This window comes from Procambarus clarkii, chromosome 2, assembly GCF_040958095.1.
Source record: "Procambarus clarkii isolate CNS0578487 chromosome 2, FALCON_Pclarkii_2.0, whole genome shotgun sequence".
NCBI lineage: Eukaryota > Metazoa > Arthropoda > Malacostraca > Decapoda > Cambaridae > Procambarus > Procambarus clarkii.
Genome location: NC_091151.1, coordinates 47,877,810 through 47,902,746, shown reverse-complemented (window position 1 = coordinate 47,902,746; position 24,937 = coordinate 47,877,810). Strand labels below are relative to the sequence as shown.

General features: G+C 35.2%; 3 protein-coding genes across 8 annotated transcripts in view; 1 reads left to right on the top strand and 2 right to left on the bottom strand.

Annotated features, from left to right (window-relative positions):
- The window catches only part of LOC123762299 (female lethal d), a 34,984-nt gene extending 29,731 nt beyond the window's left edge, over positions 1–5,253 (bottom strand). Inside the window, exon 1 of one of the 2 annotated variants that reach the window (XM_045748731.2) lies at positions 4,968–5,253. The gene's annotated coding sequence lies outside the window, so the exon portion shown is untranslated. Of the gene's footprint in view, positions 1–4,741; positions 4,863–4,967 lie in introns of those variants that run through there. The other variant, XM_069325455.1, reaches the window with a different exon arrangement.
- A 251-nt stretch (positions 5,254–5,504) lies between these two features.
- LOC123762300 (superoxide dismutase 2) lies at positions 5,505–12,406 on the top strand. The gene is given in 6 exon segments (XM_045748732.2): positions 5,505–5,658; positions 7,303–7,487; positions 9,550–9,605; positions 9,607–9,664; positions 10,655–10,812; positions 11,627–12,406. Coding segments are annotated over 6 exon segments (657 nt in total). The 5' UTR covers positions 5,505–5,623; the 3' UTR covers positions 11,792–12,406.
- A 1,665-nt stretch (positions 12,407–14,071) lies between these two features.
- Positions 14,072–24,937, bottom strand: part of LOC123762301 (CUE domain-containing protein 1) — a 46,332-nt gene continuing 35,466 nt past the window's right edge. For all 5 annotated transcript variants that reach the window (XM_069325485.1, XM_045748733.2, XM_069325472.1 and 2 more), the window contains 4 exons: positions 24,728–24,923; positions 23,788–23,901; positions 22,785–22,936; positions 14,072–22,485 (listed from right to left, as the gene is read on the bottom strand). In XM_069325485.1, the coding sequence (XP_069181586.1) occupies positions 22,441–22,485; positions 22,785–22,936; positions 23,788–23,901; positions 24,728–24,923 (507 nt within the window). In that variant the 3' untranslated portion in view covers positions 14,072–22,440. The remainder of the gene's footprint in view (positions 22,486–22,784; positions 22,937–23,787; positions 23,902–24,727; positions 24,924–24,937) is intronic.

Here is a 24,937-nt window from a genome sequence, read left to right as displayed (position 1 = left end):
GTGGTAGGTCAGGTCACCCTGGAGTGTACCTGAAGTGGGTTCTGAGAGTTCATCTACTCCCCAAGCCCAGGCTACACATCCACTTTTGTTTCCAGGAATACTGCATTTCTTATGTTTGTAGGGAGGATACTGAAAAGCTGTGGACCTCCAATGTTTATGCAGTACTCATCTCGACTGTTCCTATAACACCTCTACTCTTCACTGATCCTATTCTGCATTTTCTGCTATAAGTTCATCCTATTACTGTATGTCGTTATTTTACTGGGTAGATTTGGGACCTGGCATTCCAGTATCTTCGAAGTATATGTGATGCCTCTCTTGTCTCCTTTCTACAGAGTACATTTTTAGAGCTTTAAGATGGTCCCAATAATTTAGGGGCTTTATCGTGTCTATGCATGCCGTGCATTTTCTCTGAATTCTATTTTGGAAATTTCCTCTGCTCTGAAAGGTGGAAAATAGTTCCAAGCAGTACTCAAAATGGAACAAAATAAATAACTTGAATAGTAAGAACATTGTTATGAAATCCCTGGATTTGAAGGTTCTCATAATCCACCCTGTAATTTTTCTGACTAGTGCTATATATATTTGCTTTGTTACGCTCACTAAACATTTAAGTAATCTGACATCATTAGTCCCATACCTTAACATGTTTTCATTCTATGAGATCAGAGTGTCTTGTACCCTGTACAGTATTATGTTTAAGTTCATTTTTACCATGGCCAAGTATCTGGAATTTTTCACTGTTAAAACACCATACTGTATTTTTTCCGTTGTCCAATCGAAGACATTATTGATATGAGCTAGTTTTTCCAATGTCTTTTACTAAAGTACAGTCATTTTCATGTTAATTTTTGTATAGTCTGCAATGGATGATGTGAAGCTATGTTTTGTATTTTTGTCCACATCTGATATGAGAATAAAAAGCACTGATGCAAGTAACTTGGAGTACTGAGCTTTTCCTTGGGTTTCGATTAGTTCCCATTATTGTCCTTTATTCCAGTTACGTTTCAGAGTCAATGTTTGAAGTCTGAATTTGTCTCCCCAGTACAAAGATTCCCCCACTTGCCTTCTTTGGCCAGTGTGACACTATAGTTTTTACTCGGGAACCAGGACATTGTTTTGGAAATGGACTCAATGTTTTCGAGTTCAGTTCCACTGCCATTTATAGATATGCTATGAGGTCTCGTATTCCTCCTAGTTGGCTGACAATCTGCTATTCTCTTTGAAGAAATGAGCCCATTTCTGCCCTTTGATAATTTTACACCAGACAGAAATCTTCTCGTTCTTTAATTTACCCTTTTTTTGCAATGCTTCTGCCCTTCCTTGTGATGTGAATTTGTGCCAATCTCCATACCCAGGTGCCTAAATTGCCTGTGTGGGTGTTTGGGTGGTTATGTAGATGGGAGGGTGGATTTTTTTTTTTTTATTAACGCATGGGTGGAGGAACCTGGTTTGTGAAAATAATATGATTAACAGCCTGGTTGACCATATTATTTTCCATCAACCATCAACAACTTCCATCAACCAGGAAGCCTGATCAGAGACCGGGCCATGGGGACATTTATTTCCAAAATCAATGCAAGGTAACCACAAGATAGTACAATATACAAAGCCTATTAGACATGTGAACAGACCAATCATTCTAAGGGGCAATTGGATATGCCCAGGATGGCCATACAGTATCGCATAGTAACCAGCTTGTGTAAACATCTGATTTGTATATGCAATGTAGCATAGTACAGCTGTATTTCTCTTTGAATTGGTTTGTTCCCCAGGTGATTTGGAGAGTTAATTTTCATGTCAGGGTCCCAAACAGGTAGGATACAGTAACTTCCTGTAGAGAAAGATATCATGAAAAGTGCAGAATAGACAGAAGAATAGACATGCCATAGGCACCAAAAGAGAGTCCTGCATTAAGTACTGGTGGAGCTGGGCTGTAGTAGATATGTGGGTCTGCAGGCCACTGTAAGCAGCAGCTTGACAGGAGTAAGGTACTGTATTACCAAATAAGGTAGATCTCTTAAAATCAAGTAAAAGGTATGGTACAGGTTAATGTCTGGAGACCCACTCTACATTAATTTCCTACATCTAGCTGAAAGGAATAAATATCCAAACTTCATTTGAAATACCTTTATTTTGATAATTAAAATATTACAGTATTATATTTTCTTTACATTTCTCATAAATCATATGCACAAAGATTTTCCGCCAAATGTTCATTTGCGAGTATCCACCATATTAACACAGTAGCATTCCAATAATGCTATAATAAGTCTTCTGTACTCCGACAATGACTGTTCCAATGCTAAAATGTGTCATTCATCTCGAAATTTCTAATACACTTGTTTTAATTTTCGGGGGGAGCAGTGTTGGCATAGCTTATCAGGGACTGTCCAGATAACATCTCAGCCAACTATTTATCACTGAAGATGATAATTGCTTAAGAATTTTCACTATGCTTTGCAAATTACCTGCCAGAAAAGTTTGAGTCATATTTGTTTTCTTTACACAGTACTGTATTTTCCCTAATAAGGAACAACTTTACACTTCTGTTGACCACCACAGGGATAGCAACACTGCAAACCAGGCATGACAGGGCAGATCTCATTGAAACTTTTAAAATACAGTACTGAACAATTTGGTGGATGTTGATCCAGAAAATTTCTTCAAAAGGTCAAATGTAACACAAACAAAGAGCAACGGTTTCAAGCTCGACAAGCCACATTGTAGGACTATGAACAGGAGATGCTTTTTCACTAATAGAGTTATAAACCCATGGAACCTGCCTACCCGTCAAAGCCATAAATGCAAAGACTGTTGAATTTCAAAATTAAACTAGGAAAAGATTATCAAGGCAAATGGGGGGGACCTTCAACAAGCCAGTAGGCTTCCTGTCCTCGTCGAGTCCACTAGTGTTAGCACCCCTGAGGTAAACTTCTGTACATACAAATGCTCAGTTGTCATCCATCTTATTCCTAAGACTATTGCTGTTTGTATAGTAAACATTTATTTGTTGTTCCCCTACCAGTATCAGACTACAGTATTACTATAGACAGACTATAACTTAAGTTATTCCTCCTACAATATTACTCTTCCTTACTTTCCCAACACACACCCAGACCTTTAACAGTTTAGAAGTTCTACACAGTGCTGCCTCTTTCGAGTCCGCCAATGATATCACCCTTTCCCTAGAATGTGAACTAGGCGACTACGTAGCACCCCATCCCTTGCATACATAAATTTTTCCTACTGAACATGTTCCATTATCTTTCCAATATTTGTAAAGTTGACAACTGTTACCAATTGCTCGATATCCGATTATTCCCGACTACACCTTAGCAAAACTAAATTATCGGAATCCCTACCTTCTTCCTAAGGAATCCCTCCTTCCTTTCTAATGTTACTTTAAATTTGCATATCAACTTACCCTTAATGTCAATATCACTTTCTCTCAAAAACCATTTGTCTGGTCTTGTTACTTCCCTTGTCTAATTGGTCTATCAGTGTGAAGCCAATTGTATTGTCTAATACTGTACTATTAGTGTAATGAACCCAAGGTTATTTACTTTTATGCTTTTGTCCCCCTCTGCTGGCTTTATCATTAAAAATTCTTCTCAAACCCTCTAAAATATTTTTTTACTCATCATATTTACAACTTTTCTCTGCTGGCACGCCTTCTTTGAACCTTCTATACCCAAAAACATTCTCTTATCTTTTAAAGAAATTAAATCTCATCAATAGCTGTTTTGAATGGAGAGACAAAAGCAACAGCCCCTTGCTGCCATGTTAAGTACACTGTACTTAACATGGGTGGTTAACAAGGATTGAACCACTGAACACTATTGTACCTAATGCCAATTTGCAGCCCCTGGGATACCTTTGTTCAGCCCCCCCCCCCCAAAGGACTGAGCACCCACGAACAAGACATTCTATTATAAGCATTTTGCGTAATAATATTTAAACTAAAAGGTCATAAAATAAATGGTTCAACTAGCAATTCTCTTACATGAGGCTATACAACTAGCCATCTGAATACAGGAACTAGGGAGGGCCAGACACTGAGCTGTCATACATTCCATTACCTACATATTTTGATTAATATCTAAATTATCATTAAATATACAGATATGATTGTGGCACCATTTTATAGATAAAACCTCTTAATACATACCACCTGTAAGTAGTTTCTTTTACTATCAGACTTTAACACCAACAACTTGCATTAATTTGTTTGATATCTTCATCTTTACCCTAATCTAAGCTAGTTTCAGGATAATTCAATCTTTATGAGGTTTGGCCCAAACTAAAAAATAACTTTGCTTAACCAATGTGAACCTAGTCTAACATAACATAAACCAAGAAGTGACATCATCACTGGTGCATGATGCAAGTAATATTTTTAATAAACAGCAAAATAGCTCCCCTAATAATGTATTAGTAGCATAACATCAGTGATAGTGGACAACATCTTTTGCAATCTATGAAGGTGTTAAGCTGATAACATCTGAACTAACCTCAAAGCCTGGGCTGCAGCAGTGTGCGCCCTCAGGTCATGAAACACTACACACATGCCTCTCATCCCCCAGCAATACAATATGCAATATTTTGTACATAAATTAAAATACAATTATAAATATACAGAGCAAGACAACCACCATGAACTAGGTTAGCTAAGTACAAAAATTTCAGATAAGTGACAAAGCAAACCAGCTGGTGTAGACGTAATGTGTCAGTATATTACCGTCAACCGTGAGGAGGTAATATTTAGTAAGTGACAGTTGGGAAGTGAGGTCAGGGGAGGGGTTATGGGGGCGGCTACCAGCTGCCCTCCCCCCTCAACCACCACCATCTACCACAACCCTAACCAGCTACCTCTCCCCCCTACCCCACTTCCAGGCGCCACCTTCCCCCAGTGCCTCGTCTGGAGTGAGTGTGGGCCCTGGCGAGGGAGGCCAACGTTGGCTTACCTGAGCTCACAGTGGAACGTTATCGTGAGTTTATATCGATATCCGTGTACATAGCGACGCCATGTTCCGTCACCGCCGGACTCAATATGTCATCTTCACTAGATTTATGACGTAATTTAAGCACTACACTCAACTCCCGCACTCACTATAATCCATGGGATGCTACTTAACCGCCGCTCACACAAGGGTTCACGTATATTGTATCACAAACTGGTAAAATAAATATTAATGACTCCTTGACCACATATTCCACAAACCCAAACTTTACTAATTGTAACTCTGCGACATGCCAAGTCTTTTAAATCCAAAAGATTTGCATAGATATCATTAACTTTCTGAATATTTAACATTAAAATATATTTGTGGCATAGGAAATAATAAATATATATCTGTTTATTAAATATAATCCAAATAAGCAACAAGAAAACAAATAAATTTAAAATAGTTTTGAGAATTTAGATTTGTAAACACCTTATAGCAAAGAAAACTGGTACAATAAATATCCACTGTAATTATCGAGAGCAAAATGTCCCCAAGGAGTGTGTAATGATGGAGTATGAGGGATAATATGGGGGAGCAGAGAGGGAAGGTGACCGGAGTGTTGGAACGAGCGGCTCACATCGTCTGCTGGGTCGAGGGCGACCGCAGGTCTCACCATGCTCGCTCTCCGCACCATATCTAGCACTCCACGGTACAGTCTTCCTCCTTCACTCTCTCTAAATCTTCGTCGCTCTAATGCCTTGCTTGTCTCAGCGCCCTGTGAGGTGCATTTGACTCCCACGACACGACTCTAACCAACTTTTCTAAAACATCATGAATTCGTGCTAGTGATGGTGATATTTAGTTTTACTAGTGTCAGTGCTAGTAGTAATTGTCACTTTCCTATAACCATGGTAATATGTATCAATGCGAAGTCGCTAACTATTGTATTCATTGCCAGAGACATTATCCAGATTGTTGTCGTAAGTGTGGGGATAATCACGCAGCTTTTAATTCACTACCCACTAAATTGCACTACCTAATATGTCCTTAACTTTTAATTAAGATATGATTTTTCAAGAAGAAATACCGAAGTTTTTTCCGTCCTAACATAGGATAATTTCATAATTGACATTGTACTTGCAGCAATACAAACCCTCAACATTGACCTTGCAGCAATACAATACAATACAAAACCCCAACGGACATGACAATAAACGTAACTAACTCCTTGCAGTGAAATCTGTATTTAACAAACCTCAATTCAGCAAATCTCCAGTTAGAACACACACATTCCGTGCCAGATTTACTGTACTCGGCCATTTCAATGAAGAGTAGTTCACTGAAGTGGGGAATTTGTGGATTTGCTTAGGATGTTGGGACCAAGTACTGTACATAGATGGAGGCGACATTATAAGAAATAGTTGGAGCCTTGGGGATGCTGCCACTGAGTATATTTATAACCAAATTCTTTGGGTTTTTTTCAGTTGCAGAATATTTTGTTCAGTAAAATATGGGCCCTCTTTCCTTTGAAAATGAGATTTCAAGGCTTGAGCGTAGGAAATATGCTAGATGTGGTTAAATCTTTTACAGACACGTCTTGGTTGTTGCCCTTCATATGACAGGTTGAAATTGTAATTTTGCTAAGTGAAATCAGCCCATAGGGCTGTGGGAAATGTATCCTGGAGACATTGTCAGTTGCAACAAATTCCTCACTGCAACGAAATGGGGTTGGTCCTATATAGTTGAATTGAGATTGCCCTGTATAGGATAGAAAAAAATATAACCAAAAACTTCATTCTCAGGTCTCAATGAAAGCAAGTTGTAAAAGCTATCCTCAGGATGCAGCCTCCAGAAACTAATTTCCAGATATTTATTTACTGCTAGGTGAACAAAGGCATGAGGTAAAAGGAAATGCTGCCAATTTGTTTCCACTATATCTGGGATTCATACTCGGGACATACAGTTGAGAATTGGAGTCATTCATTACTTGTCCTCGTATCCCTTCCAAGTGCTAAATACTGTAGTCATACTGACTTAGCACTTTCTCTAGATAAATTACCTTATCCTTGAACTAAATCACCCCAGTCTACAAGACTTCTCTGCTTGCACAAAATTTTTGTCACAAAACATTGATCTGCTCGAATTGCTGTACAGTATAACTATACCAGCTTAGCCCTAGCTTTTCTCTATAATTTCAGTACTTTTTTATTTTGCCTAAATTTAAAAGAAGCTACTGTGGAAAAACTATCCTCACCTCAAAATCAGGTGTATTTATGTAAATCATGTGTGGAACATTTTATGAGTGATTCACATGTCATTCTTAAAGTGGCATCGTAATGTACTGTACTTTCAGACTGGCTGCTGCTGGAGTAAGATGCCTCCAGAAGCACACACTGCCTGACCTGCCTTATGATTACAATGCTCTAGAACCAACCATCAGTGCAGAAATTATGCAACTTCATCACTCCAAGCACCACCAAACTTACATCAACAATCTTAATATTGCTGAAGATAAATTAGCAGAAGCTAAGGCTAAAAGTTTGTAGTACTGTACTGTATTTTGTTTTATTTTATTTATTTAAAAATTCCTGGCACAATAAACTGTAGAGGCATTTTATATTTAAAAAATTTATTTGCATGTGCAATTGTTTCTGAAGTACAGTAGTGTTAAAATATACACAAAAGCTATTGAGCAAAATTGCAGTTTAAATTGTCTTAGCCATTTTGATTTATCATTATTGGGGCATTTATATATATATATATAATATTATACAGTACATTATCATGTTTGCCACTTCCATAGGTGGGAGGCATCAGCTCATCGTAAAAGAGGTAAATTTTGTATTGCAAAAGATGGCTGTACAGTATAAAATATTAACAATATCAAGTGTTCATTTATTTTATCATCCATAAATGGTCTGCTGTTTCTTTACATTATTATCAGCACTATGCTCTTTGATAGGATAAAGCCACTGGTCTTTGAAATCTTACTAACATTCTTGGTGGGAAAAAATTAGGTTAATTGTAAAACTTTTGCTATCTAAACTAGGCTATGGCTGTCCTGAATATTCCTTGGCTTCATCTTAAACTTCATTGTCTCAGTTCTCTGCATTATCTAGGGTTGTGCCTCTGCTTTGGTGCATTTCCTTTCAACCTTTATCCTGAGATTATATGTTGAAACCATTCTTCTGTCTCTACAGGATCATTGCAATTGTTACTGCCCTTGGTAATTTGTGTGGTCATTGTAACACTGCTGACCACCAGTTTCCTCTTTCTTTCTTTTATTAAGAGGATTGGCTGTTTAAAGGATTCCCTTTCAATACAGTACTGTACACATCTACAATGTTTCCCCTTGTTTTGTTTCTACCTTGCTCCAATGGAGGATCCTAGTCATTCATATTGCAATCTGGAACTGTTGGCAAGGTCACTGGTCTGGCAGATAAACTGTGTATCTTAAATGTGACCTCTCCCTATAATGGCCTTCCTCATACCACTATAATAGGTGGCATATCAGGCCACATGCACTGAACTCATGGGCATTAGTGAAACAACACTGCCCATTATTGTCTGAACTGCTTTGCACTGCTTGATTACATACCAGCTCGTTGAATGTTATTTTCAGGATGATAGCAAGTCTTGCTTTCCTAATGTCTCGGCAACTCGTCCCTTTGGTAGCATCCTTGGTGAATTCACTGCCTTCGGCATCTCTTGCTTCATGTATTTTTGCTCTCATATTGTCATTCCTAGGTGATATTTAAGATCTTTTGAATACCCCTAAACTGTGTGCTAGTCTTCCTGACTTGGTGTCTTTTGATTATTACAGTACAGTACTTTTACCCATTTGGTAATACAGTAACCCCATAGACTCGCCTATTTGTTGGAGCCATAAATGCTATGACATTACAGTACAGTACTGTACTTCAATTTAAAATTCCGCTGAAAAATGCTCAGGAATAATGAAGGGGATGGGAAATTTTGACAATCTGCCAGCTTCCTGTCCCCCCCATCAATGCCACTGATGATGCCAAGATTGAATGATCTTAGGGTAAATATAGTACAGCATGTTTATTTCATTAAAATGTTGAAATGACTTTTTATTTTAGCAATGATATAAGGAATATAAACAATGCTTTGGATATTAGGCAAACCAGACCTTGTTTTGGTCTACAATATATTTTAATGTACTTTACTGTATCTTTGGAAGCAATTACAAGGGGTATAAGATACAGACTATACAAAATATGAAGGTTGAGTGCAATTTCATACAGTATAAGGGTGAAGATCATCTTCCCAAATGATCAGCCCTCTTTCACAAAATTTAGGTCTATTGTTTGCTGAATAGACGTTCATTTCTTTGTAGAAAACTCGTACTTAATTTGCCTACATATTTATTAGAAGCTTTGTTCAAACTCAGTAATGAATTACTGTATGGTACATGTTCCATTTAATTAAATACTGTTTGTTGAATTCTATACATAACAGGTTATAATGGCATTATTCTTGTTCTTTGATAATGGATCTTAATATTTGAATTTCTTTACTGCAAAATCCAATTAGCATCATTGAATGATTGACCACTAAACTATCTTGTTTTTGACAGGTGATATTAGTACTGTTATATCCCTTGCTCCTGCATTGAAATTTAATGGCGGTGGTCCACATAAACCACTCCATATTTTGGAAGAATTTGTCACCAGATGGAGGAGAACCAGAAGGTATGGTGAAACTTTGCCCACAAGCATGTTATATTTTGACCTTCAATGGAGTATAAGCTTGAAGACTTTATCAAGTTTTTAAGTAATTTAATAGGGTTCACCAAACTTCCAAAATTACATATTTTTTTCATTCATTATTATTACCCCTATTTTCCATGTATGCCATGGGAAAGGCATCATCCTGAGGAAGAAATGAATAATATAGCAAAGGTTATAATATTATAAAATAGGTCACTTACTGCAGTAACCCACCTTTTCATAAGACCACGTGTACATAGCTGATCAGAAATTGACACATACAGTATTGTACAGTAAAAACATGTGGTACATTTAAACACCCTCCACTTGGCTCTATTCCCTTGCCATGTATCATGTTATTCACATTCATTCTCCAATTCCTCTCACACTTATTCACCATGTATGACCATCTATCCATCTTTACTATACTTTAAATTGTCAAGCTCATAGCCAGTTTACCACCATCCAGTAATTCAACATGTCCAAACCATCTCGATACACTCTTCATTTATACTCTACTTGTCTTAATGACATTTGTATTCCTTGCTCTTTTCTCCAAAATCGACACACATGCTCCCCAGATTGTCCATTTCTGTTGTTTTAATGCCTGAATTTACTTTTGTTAATATCAGTCTCCTCATCCTTACACAAGTCAGCACAAACTATTTCAAGAAATCATAATCACAATGTGCTTACACTGTGAGTGATGATTAATCTTTGTATATTAAACCTATTGTTTATTATTTCTTGGTATAGTAATTCATCCATATCACACACACAATGTAAGTACAGTACAATATGGTATGTCGGCATTGGAACATTTTCCATAGAAGTACCATACTATACATATTCTTGCTTTATATTTAGTTTTGAGATTCAAAGTGACAAGTGAACATGATCAGCATTCAAGATTTTGGTGTTGTAATTGTTGTTCACTGCAAGTTTCAACTGCTCATAAAGCTTTATATATAGGGGAATTGCTGGCAGCTATCAACCGTGACTTTGGAAACCTTGATGCTTTGAAGAGTCAGCTGTCTGCAGCAACAGTAGCAGTACAAGGTTCAGGATGGGGTTGGCTGGGCTATAATAAACAGAAAAAGAATTTGCAGATTGCCACATGTCCTAATCAGGTAAAAAATTATTCAGTTATGTGTAATTTAAAAATGAAATGCAGTCATGCAAATGTATTTTCATTAATTGCATTAATATCAGGATCTTTCTCTTTATGATGGAAATCAAACAAGATGTTTATCTTATTTGGTTTACCAATTTCACAACATTTTTATCTTAGTCTTCAATAGTGTATGGTAATCGATGGCAGAAATGCAGTACAGCCTGGTGAATGTAGTATAGTACACTACAGTATTTAGAAATGCAAGGGGATGAGAAACCAAAATGGGTAGAATTTTAAATTCTTTATTGGGGTACTGTTGAGATTTGGACATGTATAGAGGGAAGGCAGATAATAGAATTTTCGAGTATACTGGAGCAAGGGATGAGAGGCGGTAATGTCTATGTTGAGATTGAAGAGTGGCGCAGACCAGAAACTGAAGCATATGTAAGAGTGCCAGGTAATGAATAATATGTATAAATATATTTTAACACCATCGGCTCTGCTAAGATGTTTTTCTTGCTAGAAAATTCAATTTGTGTGTTTCAAAATATTATTTTAGTATGCATTTTGGCCCTCAGTAGAGATAGGACCAAAAAAATGTTGTTGCAGGCTAAAGGTTCACGTTCTCCATATTTCTAAATGTATCCTATTTTTTTTCCATCTTTCGTTATACTGAGACACATTTTGCCAGCTTGAGATATTACTCATGTTTTAATGATGTACTAATTAAGCATGTTACCTGTAACTTCAAATTGAATCATTGCTGCTTCTTGAGGTTAGAAGGCTAATATAGCCATACCTATTGGTTATTTATAAATAATAATTTTCAGGATCCATTGGAAGCAACTACTGGCCTAGTACCCCTCTTTGGAATTGATGTGTGGGAACATGCATACTACCTGCAGTATAAAAATGTGCGGCCAGATTATGTAAATGCAATATGGAAAGTTGCAAATTGGAAGGATATTGCAGCAAGGTTTAATGCTGCCAAGTAAGTGTTTCTTGCATTGCTTGTTATCTAAGGAAATTCCTATATAGAAATGAGATACTGTATGTGATGGAGACAAGTTGCATTTAAGATGTTGTATATGCAGTATTGACTTAACTGATAGTCTTTTGGCTGTATTTACATGCAAAATATTATGAAGAGCATTGCATGTGAAATTGTGATAAAAATATTCATGAGCAACATTTATGAATAACATTCTGGTTGACCATCTTATTCTCATAGTTTGACTCGATGAATATAATGTCATTACCACTAGCTGAGTAGCACTACTGTACTAGGCGAGTACATTTATAATGTCGAGACAATCTTTTTTTCTGTAAATAGCTATATAAATCCTTATTATTTCTTTGGCAGAGCTTTAAGATCTGACAGTTATACAATCCTGGTTTTAAAACAGTAGAATATGTATAGATAACTATACAGTATTACTGTATTGTATAAATGTCTGCTTTTTAAGGTTCTAGCCAAGAATATGTTAACATTGTCACTTATGCAATTGCATATTTTTCAAATTGATCTCTAGGGTCACTAGGCCATTGAATGACTTGACATGATATGGGCTATAGGTTTGATATATTAATAAAAGAAATTAAAGCAGTAATCGATTTTAATTTCCATTTGATATTCATACAGGCAGAGAACATGGGTACTGTTTACCTGTGATTTGTTGATGCAGAGGGGAAGGGTATCTTTAAGCTAATGTCTTTTGTGGTAATAAAACTTAAGACAATTAACAAACAGTATTTGAGGAATAAAAATTTTAAAAATTACTTTTAGCCATTCTACTCACAGATGTCTGCATAAAAAGAAAGATTTACAAATGTATCAATGTAGTTGATTAACATTAAGCTGCTTGGAATTTAAACATTTTGCTGCCAATACATTTGAAACATGCACTGATTCTGATTTAAATGTAGTTAAAAACACTTGAACAGCTCTTTGCTCATATACAAATGCAGAAACATTTCTGATGAAAAAGTAATAGGTTAAATTACAGTATACTCAGAATTAGCTCAAGATACTTAGTACGGTTCATACGAGATAAGTTGGATAGCTAGTAAATGACATTGTTCTTTAACTAGGCATCAAATTTAATAAGATTCAAGTGAATTTCATAGTTAAATTGCATTCGTAGCATTTTCTAAGGAATTCCTAAAATTATTTAAACTGAAATGTCACTGAATACAGTAACTTTAGTCTTTTCAAATCTTGATTGTGTCCAACATATTACAATGATATAGTTGTCATTTGAGAAATACTACAAGAACCACTTGTGTATAGACAAATTCATAGGCAACTTCCCATCAAAAGGACAGAATTTGGATAATTTCACTTGTAAATATAAAACTTTCAAATTCACCATGCAGACTAAATTCATATGTTATGAAGATGAGGTTTTGTATACTTGGTTTATAGAATTGTTAATCAACCCAGAGATTAGAAGATCATTAACAATTCCAAGCTAGCTGAGTTCATCAATAGCTACCCCCGGTATTTACAATTAATGCACAAATCACAGCAATAATGTAATAAGTGCATTTAATAAGATGTTTTAGGTTGCAAAATAAAACGTGTAATTATCAAATGGTGCCAAGTCTGGAAAACTATATAGCACTGTCTATGTCACAGAATATTAGTGTTCCTAAATATTAAGATGTCAATATGAGTAATATCAATGGATCAGTGAAAATTTTTAATTTTGGATCCTGAAAATTGGAACATTCCACCAGATGAGTAATTTTAAGCAGAATGCTGCAGTTCTCACAGTAAGTGGGTCTTTTTTTATTTTATTATTATTGTTATTATTATAGTATTAGTTGCCTGTTAATCTTATGTGGCCATTGCATAACCCAGCTGGAGACGCTTCTTGCTTCCTATTTTTGTGCTGAAGAAAGCAACAGGATTAGGTCACATCTGATGTTGCATAATTTGTCTCGAGGTAGATATCCATCTCTCCAGTGATTGTAGAAGTTGATGCTCGTATAAAAGACAGAAATCAAAACTTGAGTAATCAATTATATCCTAAAGTTCCAATTACTGTAATTACAAAATTCGTGAGTAAAATAATGCGTATAGTAAACACTCGCTAAATAATTGATTACATCCTAAATTATACGTTTTAAAATTAGAAAATGCATTTAGAATATTATAGTAATTATTGAAATATGTAGAGGATATTGATATACAGTGCAGTGTCTATCTGAATCTGTTGTAACAGCGGGTAATTAGAAAGTAATTAGTCTACTGAAAGTTAATTAAAAACCAGTTATTATATTCATGTGGTTCTTTTAATATACAGTGTGTATACACACATGAATGCCTGTATGCATTCACATACATGCATGGAAGCATGTATAATCATACAACTTGGTAAGCACATAAATTAATATTTTCTTGTTTATGAGGTAATGTTTCATACAAATCTATCTAGGTTTACATAAAACAATTTACAGACTTGCAACAAATGAAATACAGTAAATGGATATTGATATGATTGAACATTTAGGTGAACTCTGAAAGGAAGCGGCATTCTTACATCTATAATACAGTATCTGGCCAAATGTGTACCTTGCCTTCATTGAGATAAACACCCACACTACCAGTTTAAACCAACAGATTTTCCTATTTAATTTACAACTCTGCTTTCAACTGATTTAAACTGTGCTTTCTATTTCTTTAAAGTTTCTAATGTCAAATGGTTATTACAGAATATGGAAAACTTGGATTTTAGATATGCTGTATTTTTAATTCTCACGAGTAAAAATACTGTATTATTATTTCATGTGGCCCCCCCAAAGCATAGTCTTGCAATACAAAGGCTGCATTTCTCTATTTACAATTGGCTTTATTTTCCTTTTATACTACAGTATGGACAAAATTTGTTTTCAATAAAGTTGAAATAAAAACATTTGTACAGTATGGTTTAAAGACAAATTAAAATGTGGATTTCAGCAGCTCTACAGACTCGATTAACATTACATTCCTGCTATTACTATGTGTGTTTCTTCTCATTAAAAAACAGAGTATACAAATTCCTATCTTTGATAAACTAGACTAGCACTCAATGCTTTGAATGTTTGTCTATATCTTTAACACTATTTAATATATTGTTTTTTATTAAATATGACAAACAACTGCTTAAAAAAATATTAACTGTTCTTTGTAGTAGCCACTATTTTAATATATACCAACTATTTTGATTATGTCAGTCTATTTCTTTGAAATAAAATACATCAGTATTCTAATGGAAAATTAAACCCTCACATAATTTAAATAACTTTTTTTTTTTTAAACAAAACCCACCCATATTATCAGTACACCTATACATATTCTGCACTTGAGCCCCTCTTATGTAAGAGAGGATTCAAAGCCAACACAAAGGTTCCTTTGTGGAATCACAGCCACTTAAGTATATCCCATATTATGAACATGTATTCTTAGCAATGCGGTAAAAACTTTGAAGCATTTACAGCAGGGGCTGCATAGACATATTCAGCCATTATAATGCTGCAAGATATCAAATATAGTACAGGATAGAACAGCATAATGATAAAAGGCCAAATTCTAAGGTGCTAAAACTGTCGACACCATAATTGTCACTCAATATAGGGAATTACTTTCCATACATAATATACTTCTGACTTAAAACCCACTGAAGTCTAAATTGAGTAAATCATAAAACTTAAAAGAAAATGGCAATCGAGGTCAAAATATTTATATGCTACATGTGGAACTTATGGTAATGTTCAGACTACATGTCATGCACAGTAAGTCAAAATAAAGACTATAAATGAGGTTAGGACATTCAAGCAAACGTTCATATTATTACTTATACAGTAATTTTACAGGCTATATATTATCTTGGCATATTCCAATAGGAAGATACAAATTGAAATGGCTATCATTAGGTTGATTTAAATATATACTAATGGAAATGAGCTTCATTAACAAGAAAAAAGCTTATGGTTCCTTGGTCAATAAGACCATTATTGTATATTACTGACTGATTATATTTAACAGAATGCAAATGACACTATTTCTTCCCATTATGCACATTGACAGTAATACAACCATCTATTGTATAATACATAACTTTCTTTCTATGACTGTCTAAATAATAATAAAATATATTACTGAATAGTAATGCCAATGACCTTAACCATGGTTAATAATGCAATATTTACTCAAACCATCATTGTGTGGCATATTGACAATAATTCATCATTTACTGTGCTGTTTGAAAAAAAAAATTACACATGAAAGAATTTTAATATGAAATGACTTTCAGGCATTAGGATGTAGCAGAAATAAAATAAACAAAATACAGTACTTTGGTTATTCTACTGGTTAAATAATCTTATAATTACTGCAGTTAAGTCCTGATATATACTTGAAATTCTTTTAATAATATACAACCCAAATTCTTTCCATGGATGGGATGAAATAAGGTTGTGTATAAATATAATAAATAACTGTCACACTGTATAATTTCATTTGAAAGCTGCATCAGTAAGAATACAATACTGTATGAATTCACAGCAATCATCTATGTAAACAAATCCACAAGTCTCATGATGAGGGTTCGAATCATCTATGTCCACACGCATTAATTTACTTTTGGACCACTTTTACATTTAGAAAAATAATGTTAAGCTATAACCTGACAAGAAACAATTCAGGAATCAAAGAAATTCATAACTTTTATAAGTCACATTATTTTACATTATTTCACCTTTATTTATAAACTAAGGTAATTTAGAAAAATTTAAAAGAAAAAATCAACATTGTGTAAAACCCTGGTTTATGTCTCGGAGACTGCAGGATCCGTGTGAGGTCAGTAGAACTCCCGGTTGCAATTCTTTTACCGTGTCATGACACAGTTTATTAAGAAGTGTCTGGAATCCTCTCAAACGTATGTTCGAACCCTCATTACGGCCCTAGTGGATTTGTTCATTTGTGGCTTATTGAAATATTTAATCATATTTAAAGTGGAAAGCCACTTATTATATTTAATGCATGATAGGATATTAATATACTAAATATTGTTGAGTTGTAAAGTGCAAAAAAGCAGGAGGCCTTTGGTGCAATACAGTATTTTGCAAATGGCAATATCTTTGAAAATTTATCCTATAACATAAAACTTTGCCATATGTAGTTTCATTCAATTAAAAAGTTGTCTGACTTACATATAACAGTGCAACCACAGCCAAATTTATAATTTAATAATTTGCTACAGAAAACTTAATTATTATACTATATAAAATAAAATAAAATAATTAAACATCTTTAAAAACATTCCTTAACACTACAATAAAAATGAGTACAGTGCTAATTGTATACATGCCTTATCTCGGAACCCGGCGGCTTCAAATATATAAACGTCAAATTTCAATTCAACTGAGACAAACCTAATTTATAATTATTAAGATTAACTAAACACATTCATTTATGTGCATGTACACACACACATGTATGTGCAGACCTCAAAATATAATTGTGACTTACTGAGAACCAATACAACTGACTCTAGCATTTCCCTTCACAAATACACATTGTGACTGTTTTTATCAGTTGATATCATATACCATTATCAATAATAATTATATGTACAGTACATTATATTTGTTGAGTCTTCTAGATAAAACTATACATAAATTGGAATCCTATACTTATACACTTGACAACTCAGACACATTGCATATGACAAGTTTTAAAAGAACACTTTACTAAAAAATTCTCTTCAAGCTTGAATGTAAATTACTCAAGCTTTATTTATATATTTTTTTTACTATGGGACTTAGTCTTTCCAGAGTAAGAGTATAGCAAACAGGGAAGACGGGTTCCTCAGAGCAACATATTCTACCACTGGCTCTCATTCAGATATATGTACACACTACTCATTATTATTATTATTATTATTATTATTGTTTTATTTTATCTATATAGCTTGACTCTCATACAAATTGACTACGAAAATGATCTTTTTAAGATCTTAACATATATGAGTTTATAAGCCTTCAAACTTGCTGGAAATTTTGTATTTAGTACGATAAATTATTGTCTTGATCTTGTACTTAATTTACAGCATTCTAATCTGTATACTTGTCAACTTTTTCTTCTTACCTTGTGCCCATTAGCTGGTATGGATATCAAAGTCACCTTAAAAACGATATAGAGAAGCAAAAGATAAAAATAATATATACAGTATTGTATATACATATATAAATGATCAACACTATATTTTGTGTATTTTAAAACTTGTCAAAAACATGACTACAATCTGAGTGAAATTACGATATAAATGTATAGCAAATATTTTTGTTGTATTGAAGAGCTTTTGATCTTATTTTATTTAATAAAACACAGGCAGACACACAGAAAATTGGCAACATGTGTAATGTTATTTCTTCTCAACCTCAAAACTTGTTTCAATTCTGACATTTAATCCATGTCATTTTAAATACTATATTTCAATCATTTCAAATTGGTCATGTCTGATAATGAATAATATGTGGTGACCAATATACTAGGGAGTAAAGCAGGTACCACCCTGCATTTAATATCACAAACAATATATATTTCAACACTAGTCAACATTACAATTCAATCTCATCTTACATATCACTGCAAACATACAGTATAGACAACATCTGACACACCAAATTATGTTTCCTCGGCTTAATACAATTTTAAGTTATTGGTTTATGCATTATCACACAACTCTTGAACAACAACTCCATCAGCATGCATGTTTAGTGGCCTTGCATAAGACAACACTGCTCTACAAGCTTGCATTAAATGTCAAAGGTGAATGTTATAAGGATTACTTACTGATATTCTTTTCCCGATTAAAAATATATTATAAATAAAATTAAATATACTTTAAAGTAAGCTATTATTTATTATTTGGTCACATGCTTAAAGGGACAAAGACATAGTATAATGTACACTGCTGATAATTATAATTACCATGATATACTGCATGTACAAACTTCAGTAAGTTTTGAAGCAGAGTTTTAGACGTAAGCAAGTTAAAGAGGTAGTGTTTAAAATCATAGTTTTGATATAAATTTTCAAAGGTTTATTTCCCTTTACCTACCTGAAGACTTATTATGAAAATTTGCACTTCATAATTGACACAGTTTACAGGTATTTCCACACACTGAATACAATGTTGCTTTTATAGGAGTGCATTACTATCATTAAAACAAAACAGATCAATATAACTGGTTATAAAAACTAACTTTACTAATGAGAGCAGCCATGAGGTGCTTCAGATAACTTGGCACATGTTATACAATACTCCCTAAGAGAACACAGCTGCACACTTCACTACATTGGTGTATACAATTTTGCAATACATTACATGATTTCTTGATCATTTACTGTATAAATTTTGTAATGATAAATACAATAAATAACTTCTACCAAATAAGTTCTTGGTCACACTTTTAAGTATATTAATGCTGCTGTATTATAGAACCTAAACCTACAATATACTATGTCTTTCTACACACCTGTACAACTATGTAACATTTTTACATTAAGGATTTCTTCATTGCTGAAATCCTCTGTGAAGTGAATGACTGATGACTGCATGAAATGGTAATTAACCAACATCAAAACAAGAGAAAATTCAAAATAAAAGCCAATATACATGATAAAATGCCTTTCTTAGCCAAACTCCAAAGAGTTCATATAAACAAAATAACTATAGGAGAATTTGTATAGCAAAGCACATGTAGTTTTAAAGCATTTAAATCATTATTAAGACAATATGATGATATAAATGCACTTCATTATACAAATTAAAGTCATAATAATTATTTACTACAATTATTATTTACTATGTGTTTTAAGTACTGTAAAGCACATATATTAAAGTTAATGAATAAAGATTGAGGAATATTACAAGGTCAATAATTTATACACCATAGCCTCCAAAAATGTTAGTACATCTAGTGACTTTGGAGTACAGTGTAAATATGTACAAAATGTGGACTGCTGCATCTAAAAAACAGCATTGAATGTAATGAAACACCTCTATCTGGAAGGTCCTCAGTGGCTCCCTAAAGCTATATCGCTGAGATGGCTTTCCCTACTAAATGATCAGCCATAGGAATCTTGTATAGCCTACCAGGGGCCAGAGCCAAAACCTGACCCCCCCCCATCCCTTACAGAGGCATAGGGCATGCCCACCCAACAAACAGGATGCCCACTAAAGTAGAGCATGTGGCGTACAGGTAACAATGACCCTCTACACCTGGACACAACAAATAATGCCCCCCCCCCCCCCAGCCAAACAAACCAAGAATCAACCACCAAAGGATCCCTCCAGAAGCCAATTGTCTCATTCTTCGTTAGAAAATAAGGAGAAGGCTGCAAATGAAGAAATTGTCCGCCAAGGCCGAAAGAAGAGAACCCACATCTCCAGAGGAGAGTATGAAGTTCCCCAAATCCGACAATCAGTGACGAGAGTCAACAAATATAGAGCCCTAAGAAAATAACAAACCTGGACTGAAGCACATCCATCATCCAAGGGAAGGAAAGAACCACCTACATCCTATTGAGAGACCAAGACAGCACAGGAGCACGATCTGAGTGAAAGTGAAAGAAAATTCATAACAATATGTGAAACAACTTTTGTGAGACCATAGTTGGAATATGCAGCAGTTGTCTAGTGCCCGTATCTCAAGGAACACATCAACAAACTGATAAAAAGTGCAAAGACATGCAATTAAATAGTTTTTGGGATTGAAAAATAAGAGCTACAAGGAGAAACTAAAGATAAAAAAAAAAAAAGTTATCTTGAGATGATTTTAGGGCTTAGCGGCCCGGCTCTCGACCAGGCCTCCTTTTTGTTACACACACCCAGGAAGCAGCCCGTAGCAGCTGTCTAACTCCCAGGTACCTATTTACTGCTAGGTAACAGGGGCATCAGGGAGAAAGAAACTTTTTGCCCATTTGTCTCCGCCTCCACCGGGGATTGAACCCAGAACCTCAGGATTACGAATCCGAAGTGCTGTCCACTCAGCTGTCAGGTGCCCAGGTGTAGTGACATCAGGAGGTGATGTCACTACAGGTACATGCAAAATAGTTACAGAAATTGACAAAATTGACAAAGAATAATTCTTAAAAACTGCAAATTTAATAACAAGAGGTCATAGATTCAAATTAAGGAAACAAAGTTGCCAAAACAATATTGGAAAGTTCACTTTTACAAACAAGAATGGTAGATAGCTGGAACAAGTGAGAAGGTGGTGGTGGTCAAAACCATTATAGTAGTAGTTTCAAAGAGACATATGAAAAAAAAGTACTGGGAAGATGGGACCCCACAAGCGTAGCTCTCATCCTGTAACAATACTTACGTAATTACACTCAGGTAATTATCGATGCCAAAAACAGTGGTTCAGCCAAAGCTGAGCAATAAAAGGCAACAGCATTAAGCATAAAATGCCAATCAACAAACATTCAAGACAAAAAAGACAAACCCACTGGAACAGACAATGAAAAGGGACAAAGAGGTGAAAGGGGTGCCAGTAAACTTCATACTGATGCTGTAACAAAAGACATATGTGGAACACCAATAATTCAGCTAGCTACGCACCACACAAATAGTGGTAAGCATGTCAAAAACTCCAGATGCGTAGGTCAAACCAGCAATTTATGTCGCTGAGCTGATCCATTGAAAGAAGCTATGGAAAAATGCCTGGGTTCAGAACCAGGCCAGAAGAGCCAGAGACCAATGCTGAGCTGGCTACTATGGACCCAGAAGAATCACCCACATCTCAAATCTGCACAACACCTGGAGCAGCAGCTGAACTCTTAAGAGATGAGCTAGAGCCACCCTCACCTCAACAAGTTCAGCCAAAAAAACATGACATTGAAAGGGAATCAATGTGTCAATGCATCACAATCAGGGAATGAAGCCACAGAAGGACGCAGTGTCAATGGTCCACTCCGTGACAATAGGACAGAAATGAGAGAAACCATCCACAAGAACGTTGGACACACTTATCTTGAAAAAAAGTGGGACACACTACAGTTGGTTACTGAGGAACAGGGTGGGTGGCCATGTTCTGGCTCTAGTCCCTGGTAGGCCATACAAGACTCCTATGGCTCAAATGACTCAGTAGGGGAAAATTATCTCGGTAAGATAGCTTCAAGAAGCCACCAAGAGGCTCTACCAGTAGAGTTCAAATTTTGTGCTACTGATTTTGTAGAGGGCCCATGAAAGAATGCAACAATCTAACCTAAACTCCCCTAGGCCTAATAGTAAAAAATGTTGATTTTTTTTACGCCACAGACCACATTTTGTACATATAAACCCCCAGAGTCCTTATAAATACTGTACAGTACTATTATTTTTGGAGGATAGGTTGCAAAAAAATATGCTTTATACAGTGAAGGAAAAACAAACACTTATTGATAATAATTCTTCTAACAAAGCAGTATACAAGACGGCCTGCTTCTGCTAGTCTGAATGACTTTTTTAAGAAAGTATGTTTAGTAGCTCAGAGTGACAACAATGAGCCACAGGTTCCTTCTATCCCTATTTACATTAACAGATCTCTCTTCAAATTACATATTTCATAAAATCCTCAGACTGCAGTACAAGCGTCACATTGCTTTTCTCTACCGTACATGTCTTGGGGACAAGGGCAGGGCTCTCTCCATTTGCTGAAGAAATAAAGAAAGTTAGTGTACAAAAGTTCACATTGCAGATTCACTTTAGAATCCTCAGTGAGAGCCCATGAGTTAGGACTGTTTAGTTTTATATGAGAACACTGGCTACAGCTAGATGTTCACCTTCAAAAATTATCTACATTCATACAGTACACTTGAAATAGTACATAGTAACAGTGTTCCATACAAGGACAGACTAAACAGATATTCACCATCAAGTTTGATCTACATTCATAAAGTATATATTAAATAGTGCTCTAGATGTCTGTTAATAACACCCGCTTACCACTAACCTGTGGTTGTCTGTCATCATCATCATCTTCAATCAGTGGGTCAGCAGATATTAGCAGCTGGTCCCGCCCAACACTTGGCAGAAGGCTACGGCCACTAGTACGCTTCCGGCGAGAAAAAACCTTTGCTATCTGTGCAAATTTCTTTCTTGATGCTGAAAATGTAACAAGAATCTGGTGCATTGTGAATGGAATGTTACATGTATGTCATTAATTATAAAATTTCCTGCCTTTATTGTCAAGTTTATATTATAAATGGGTGCCTGCATTATTTTAGAGACCATAGCAAAGTCTATCGTCACTGTAATAAAAATAATGGCTTATAGTACAGTGTTTAATATCATGCATTATGACACAAGTGTGATTAAAAACCAACATAAGGCAGAAATGTGTTGCTGTTCAAAGCTTACCAGATGCTTTATCTTACTCATTTATTCCAGAACTAGATTTTCTAATTGCTTTACAACCAGGTACCCAATTACTGCTGGGTAAACAAGAGCAAACAGTGTTTGAATCATCTCTATGTTTCTTAGGTACTTCACTTGGGAAGACAGTTGAAAAATTAAATCCAAAATTCATTTTACACCTATAAAGGAAATATAATTGGCATGACAAATTTCACTAAGAACCAAAGAAATAGAGAGAAGATTTAAGAAGAGCCAAAGAGAAGATTTATGCTAGAGTTAATTACCTATATCCTTTCTGGCATATGTAATAACACATGTCTACAAGAACAGCTACTTCAAAACACACTAATGACAGAAAGCATGACCCAGAAGGAAGAAATCAAGCCTTCACCATAAAGTATGCATGCAACATGAGAAGGAGTTAATGATATCATCAAGAGTAGCTTAATGAAAGGGGCAGGTGACCAGCAGAGAGGGAACCTAAATTTTTTCAGCTCTAAAATTCTGACAGTCTCACATGTTTCTCACATGCGTACAGCTACTGTATTACAATACATCTAATGTAATACATGCTGCTCAACAACTATTCTCTTGCTAACCTTTTCCCATAGTGGCAATTCTCTCCCTGAGTGTAGCATCATCAAGCTGTGCTAGCTGGCCTTTGCTTTCTGCTCCCTCCAGTTCATCCTCATCTCCAGCTTCAGACTCATAATCTGCAATATAGTTTGACTCTTAACATACTGTAATTAACAAATATAATACAGTATGGTTATATTTTTAAACATATATGTATGTATCCATCCATCCTTCATTTTATATACCGTGTGTGTGTGTGTGTATATATATATATACATATATATATATATATACATATATATATATATATATATATATATATATATATATATACATATATATATATATATATACACATACATACATACACACATCACACACTTGCATGAATGCACATTATATTTAACACACACAACACTTTCCCTATGAGAGAATTGAACCTGGGCTTGCCAGGTGGCCAGTGTGCTAACCAATAGACCACCATCAGATTAAAAGGACTGAAAATCGGACAGCTTTTCCACGAAACTCGGTCTCCAATGACGCCAGATGATGGTTACAGATCAGACACACATGAACTGATCAATCACACATGATTGTGCATGAGTATATGCATAACATGAGCATTGAGTACATGCACAACATGGGGGTCGGGACTGGTGTCAAAGAAAAACAGTGCCAAGTGGCAATGTACTAACATCACCTCCACAAGAAATCTCACAATACTAAATGACTCAACTGAATTATTATTTTATGTTGGTGTGAGATTACTGTATTAAACAATTTTCACTTGTCAAGATTGTAATGTGATGCTATGGTGAATGAACAAATGTAATTTGTTAACATCTTTAAACTTATTTATTATATTGCTCGACTTCTTTTCTTTAGGTTAGTACCTGCTAATCCCACAAGAGTGTGAAACAGAGTAAAGAGTAATAATAATAATGATAATGAGGTGCCACTAACCCTCTTGCAAAGCAGTCATAAATTCCCGATTAGTTCGTAGCTCATCCATAAACTCATCATTCTGGAGGAAGAGGGCTATTCGTTCATCTTTCAGGTACTGGGCAAGTTCAGCATCACTCTCTCCAACTGCCTCCCGTGCCAGAGCATTTTCATTGAGTCGTTGACTTAATCGTTGAGGAGATAGTACTCCTACACCCTGGAAGCACAAAT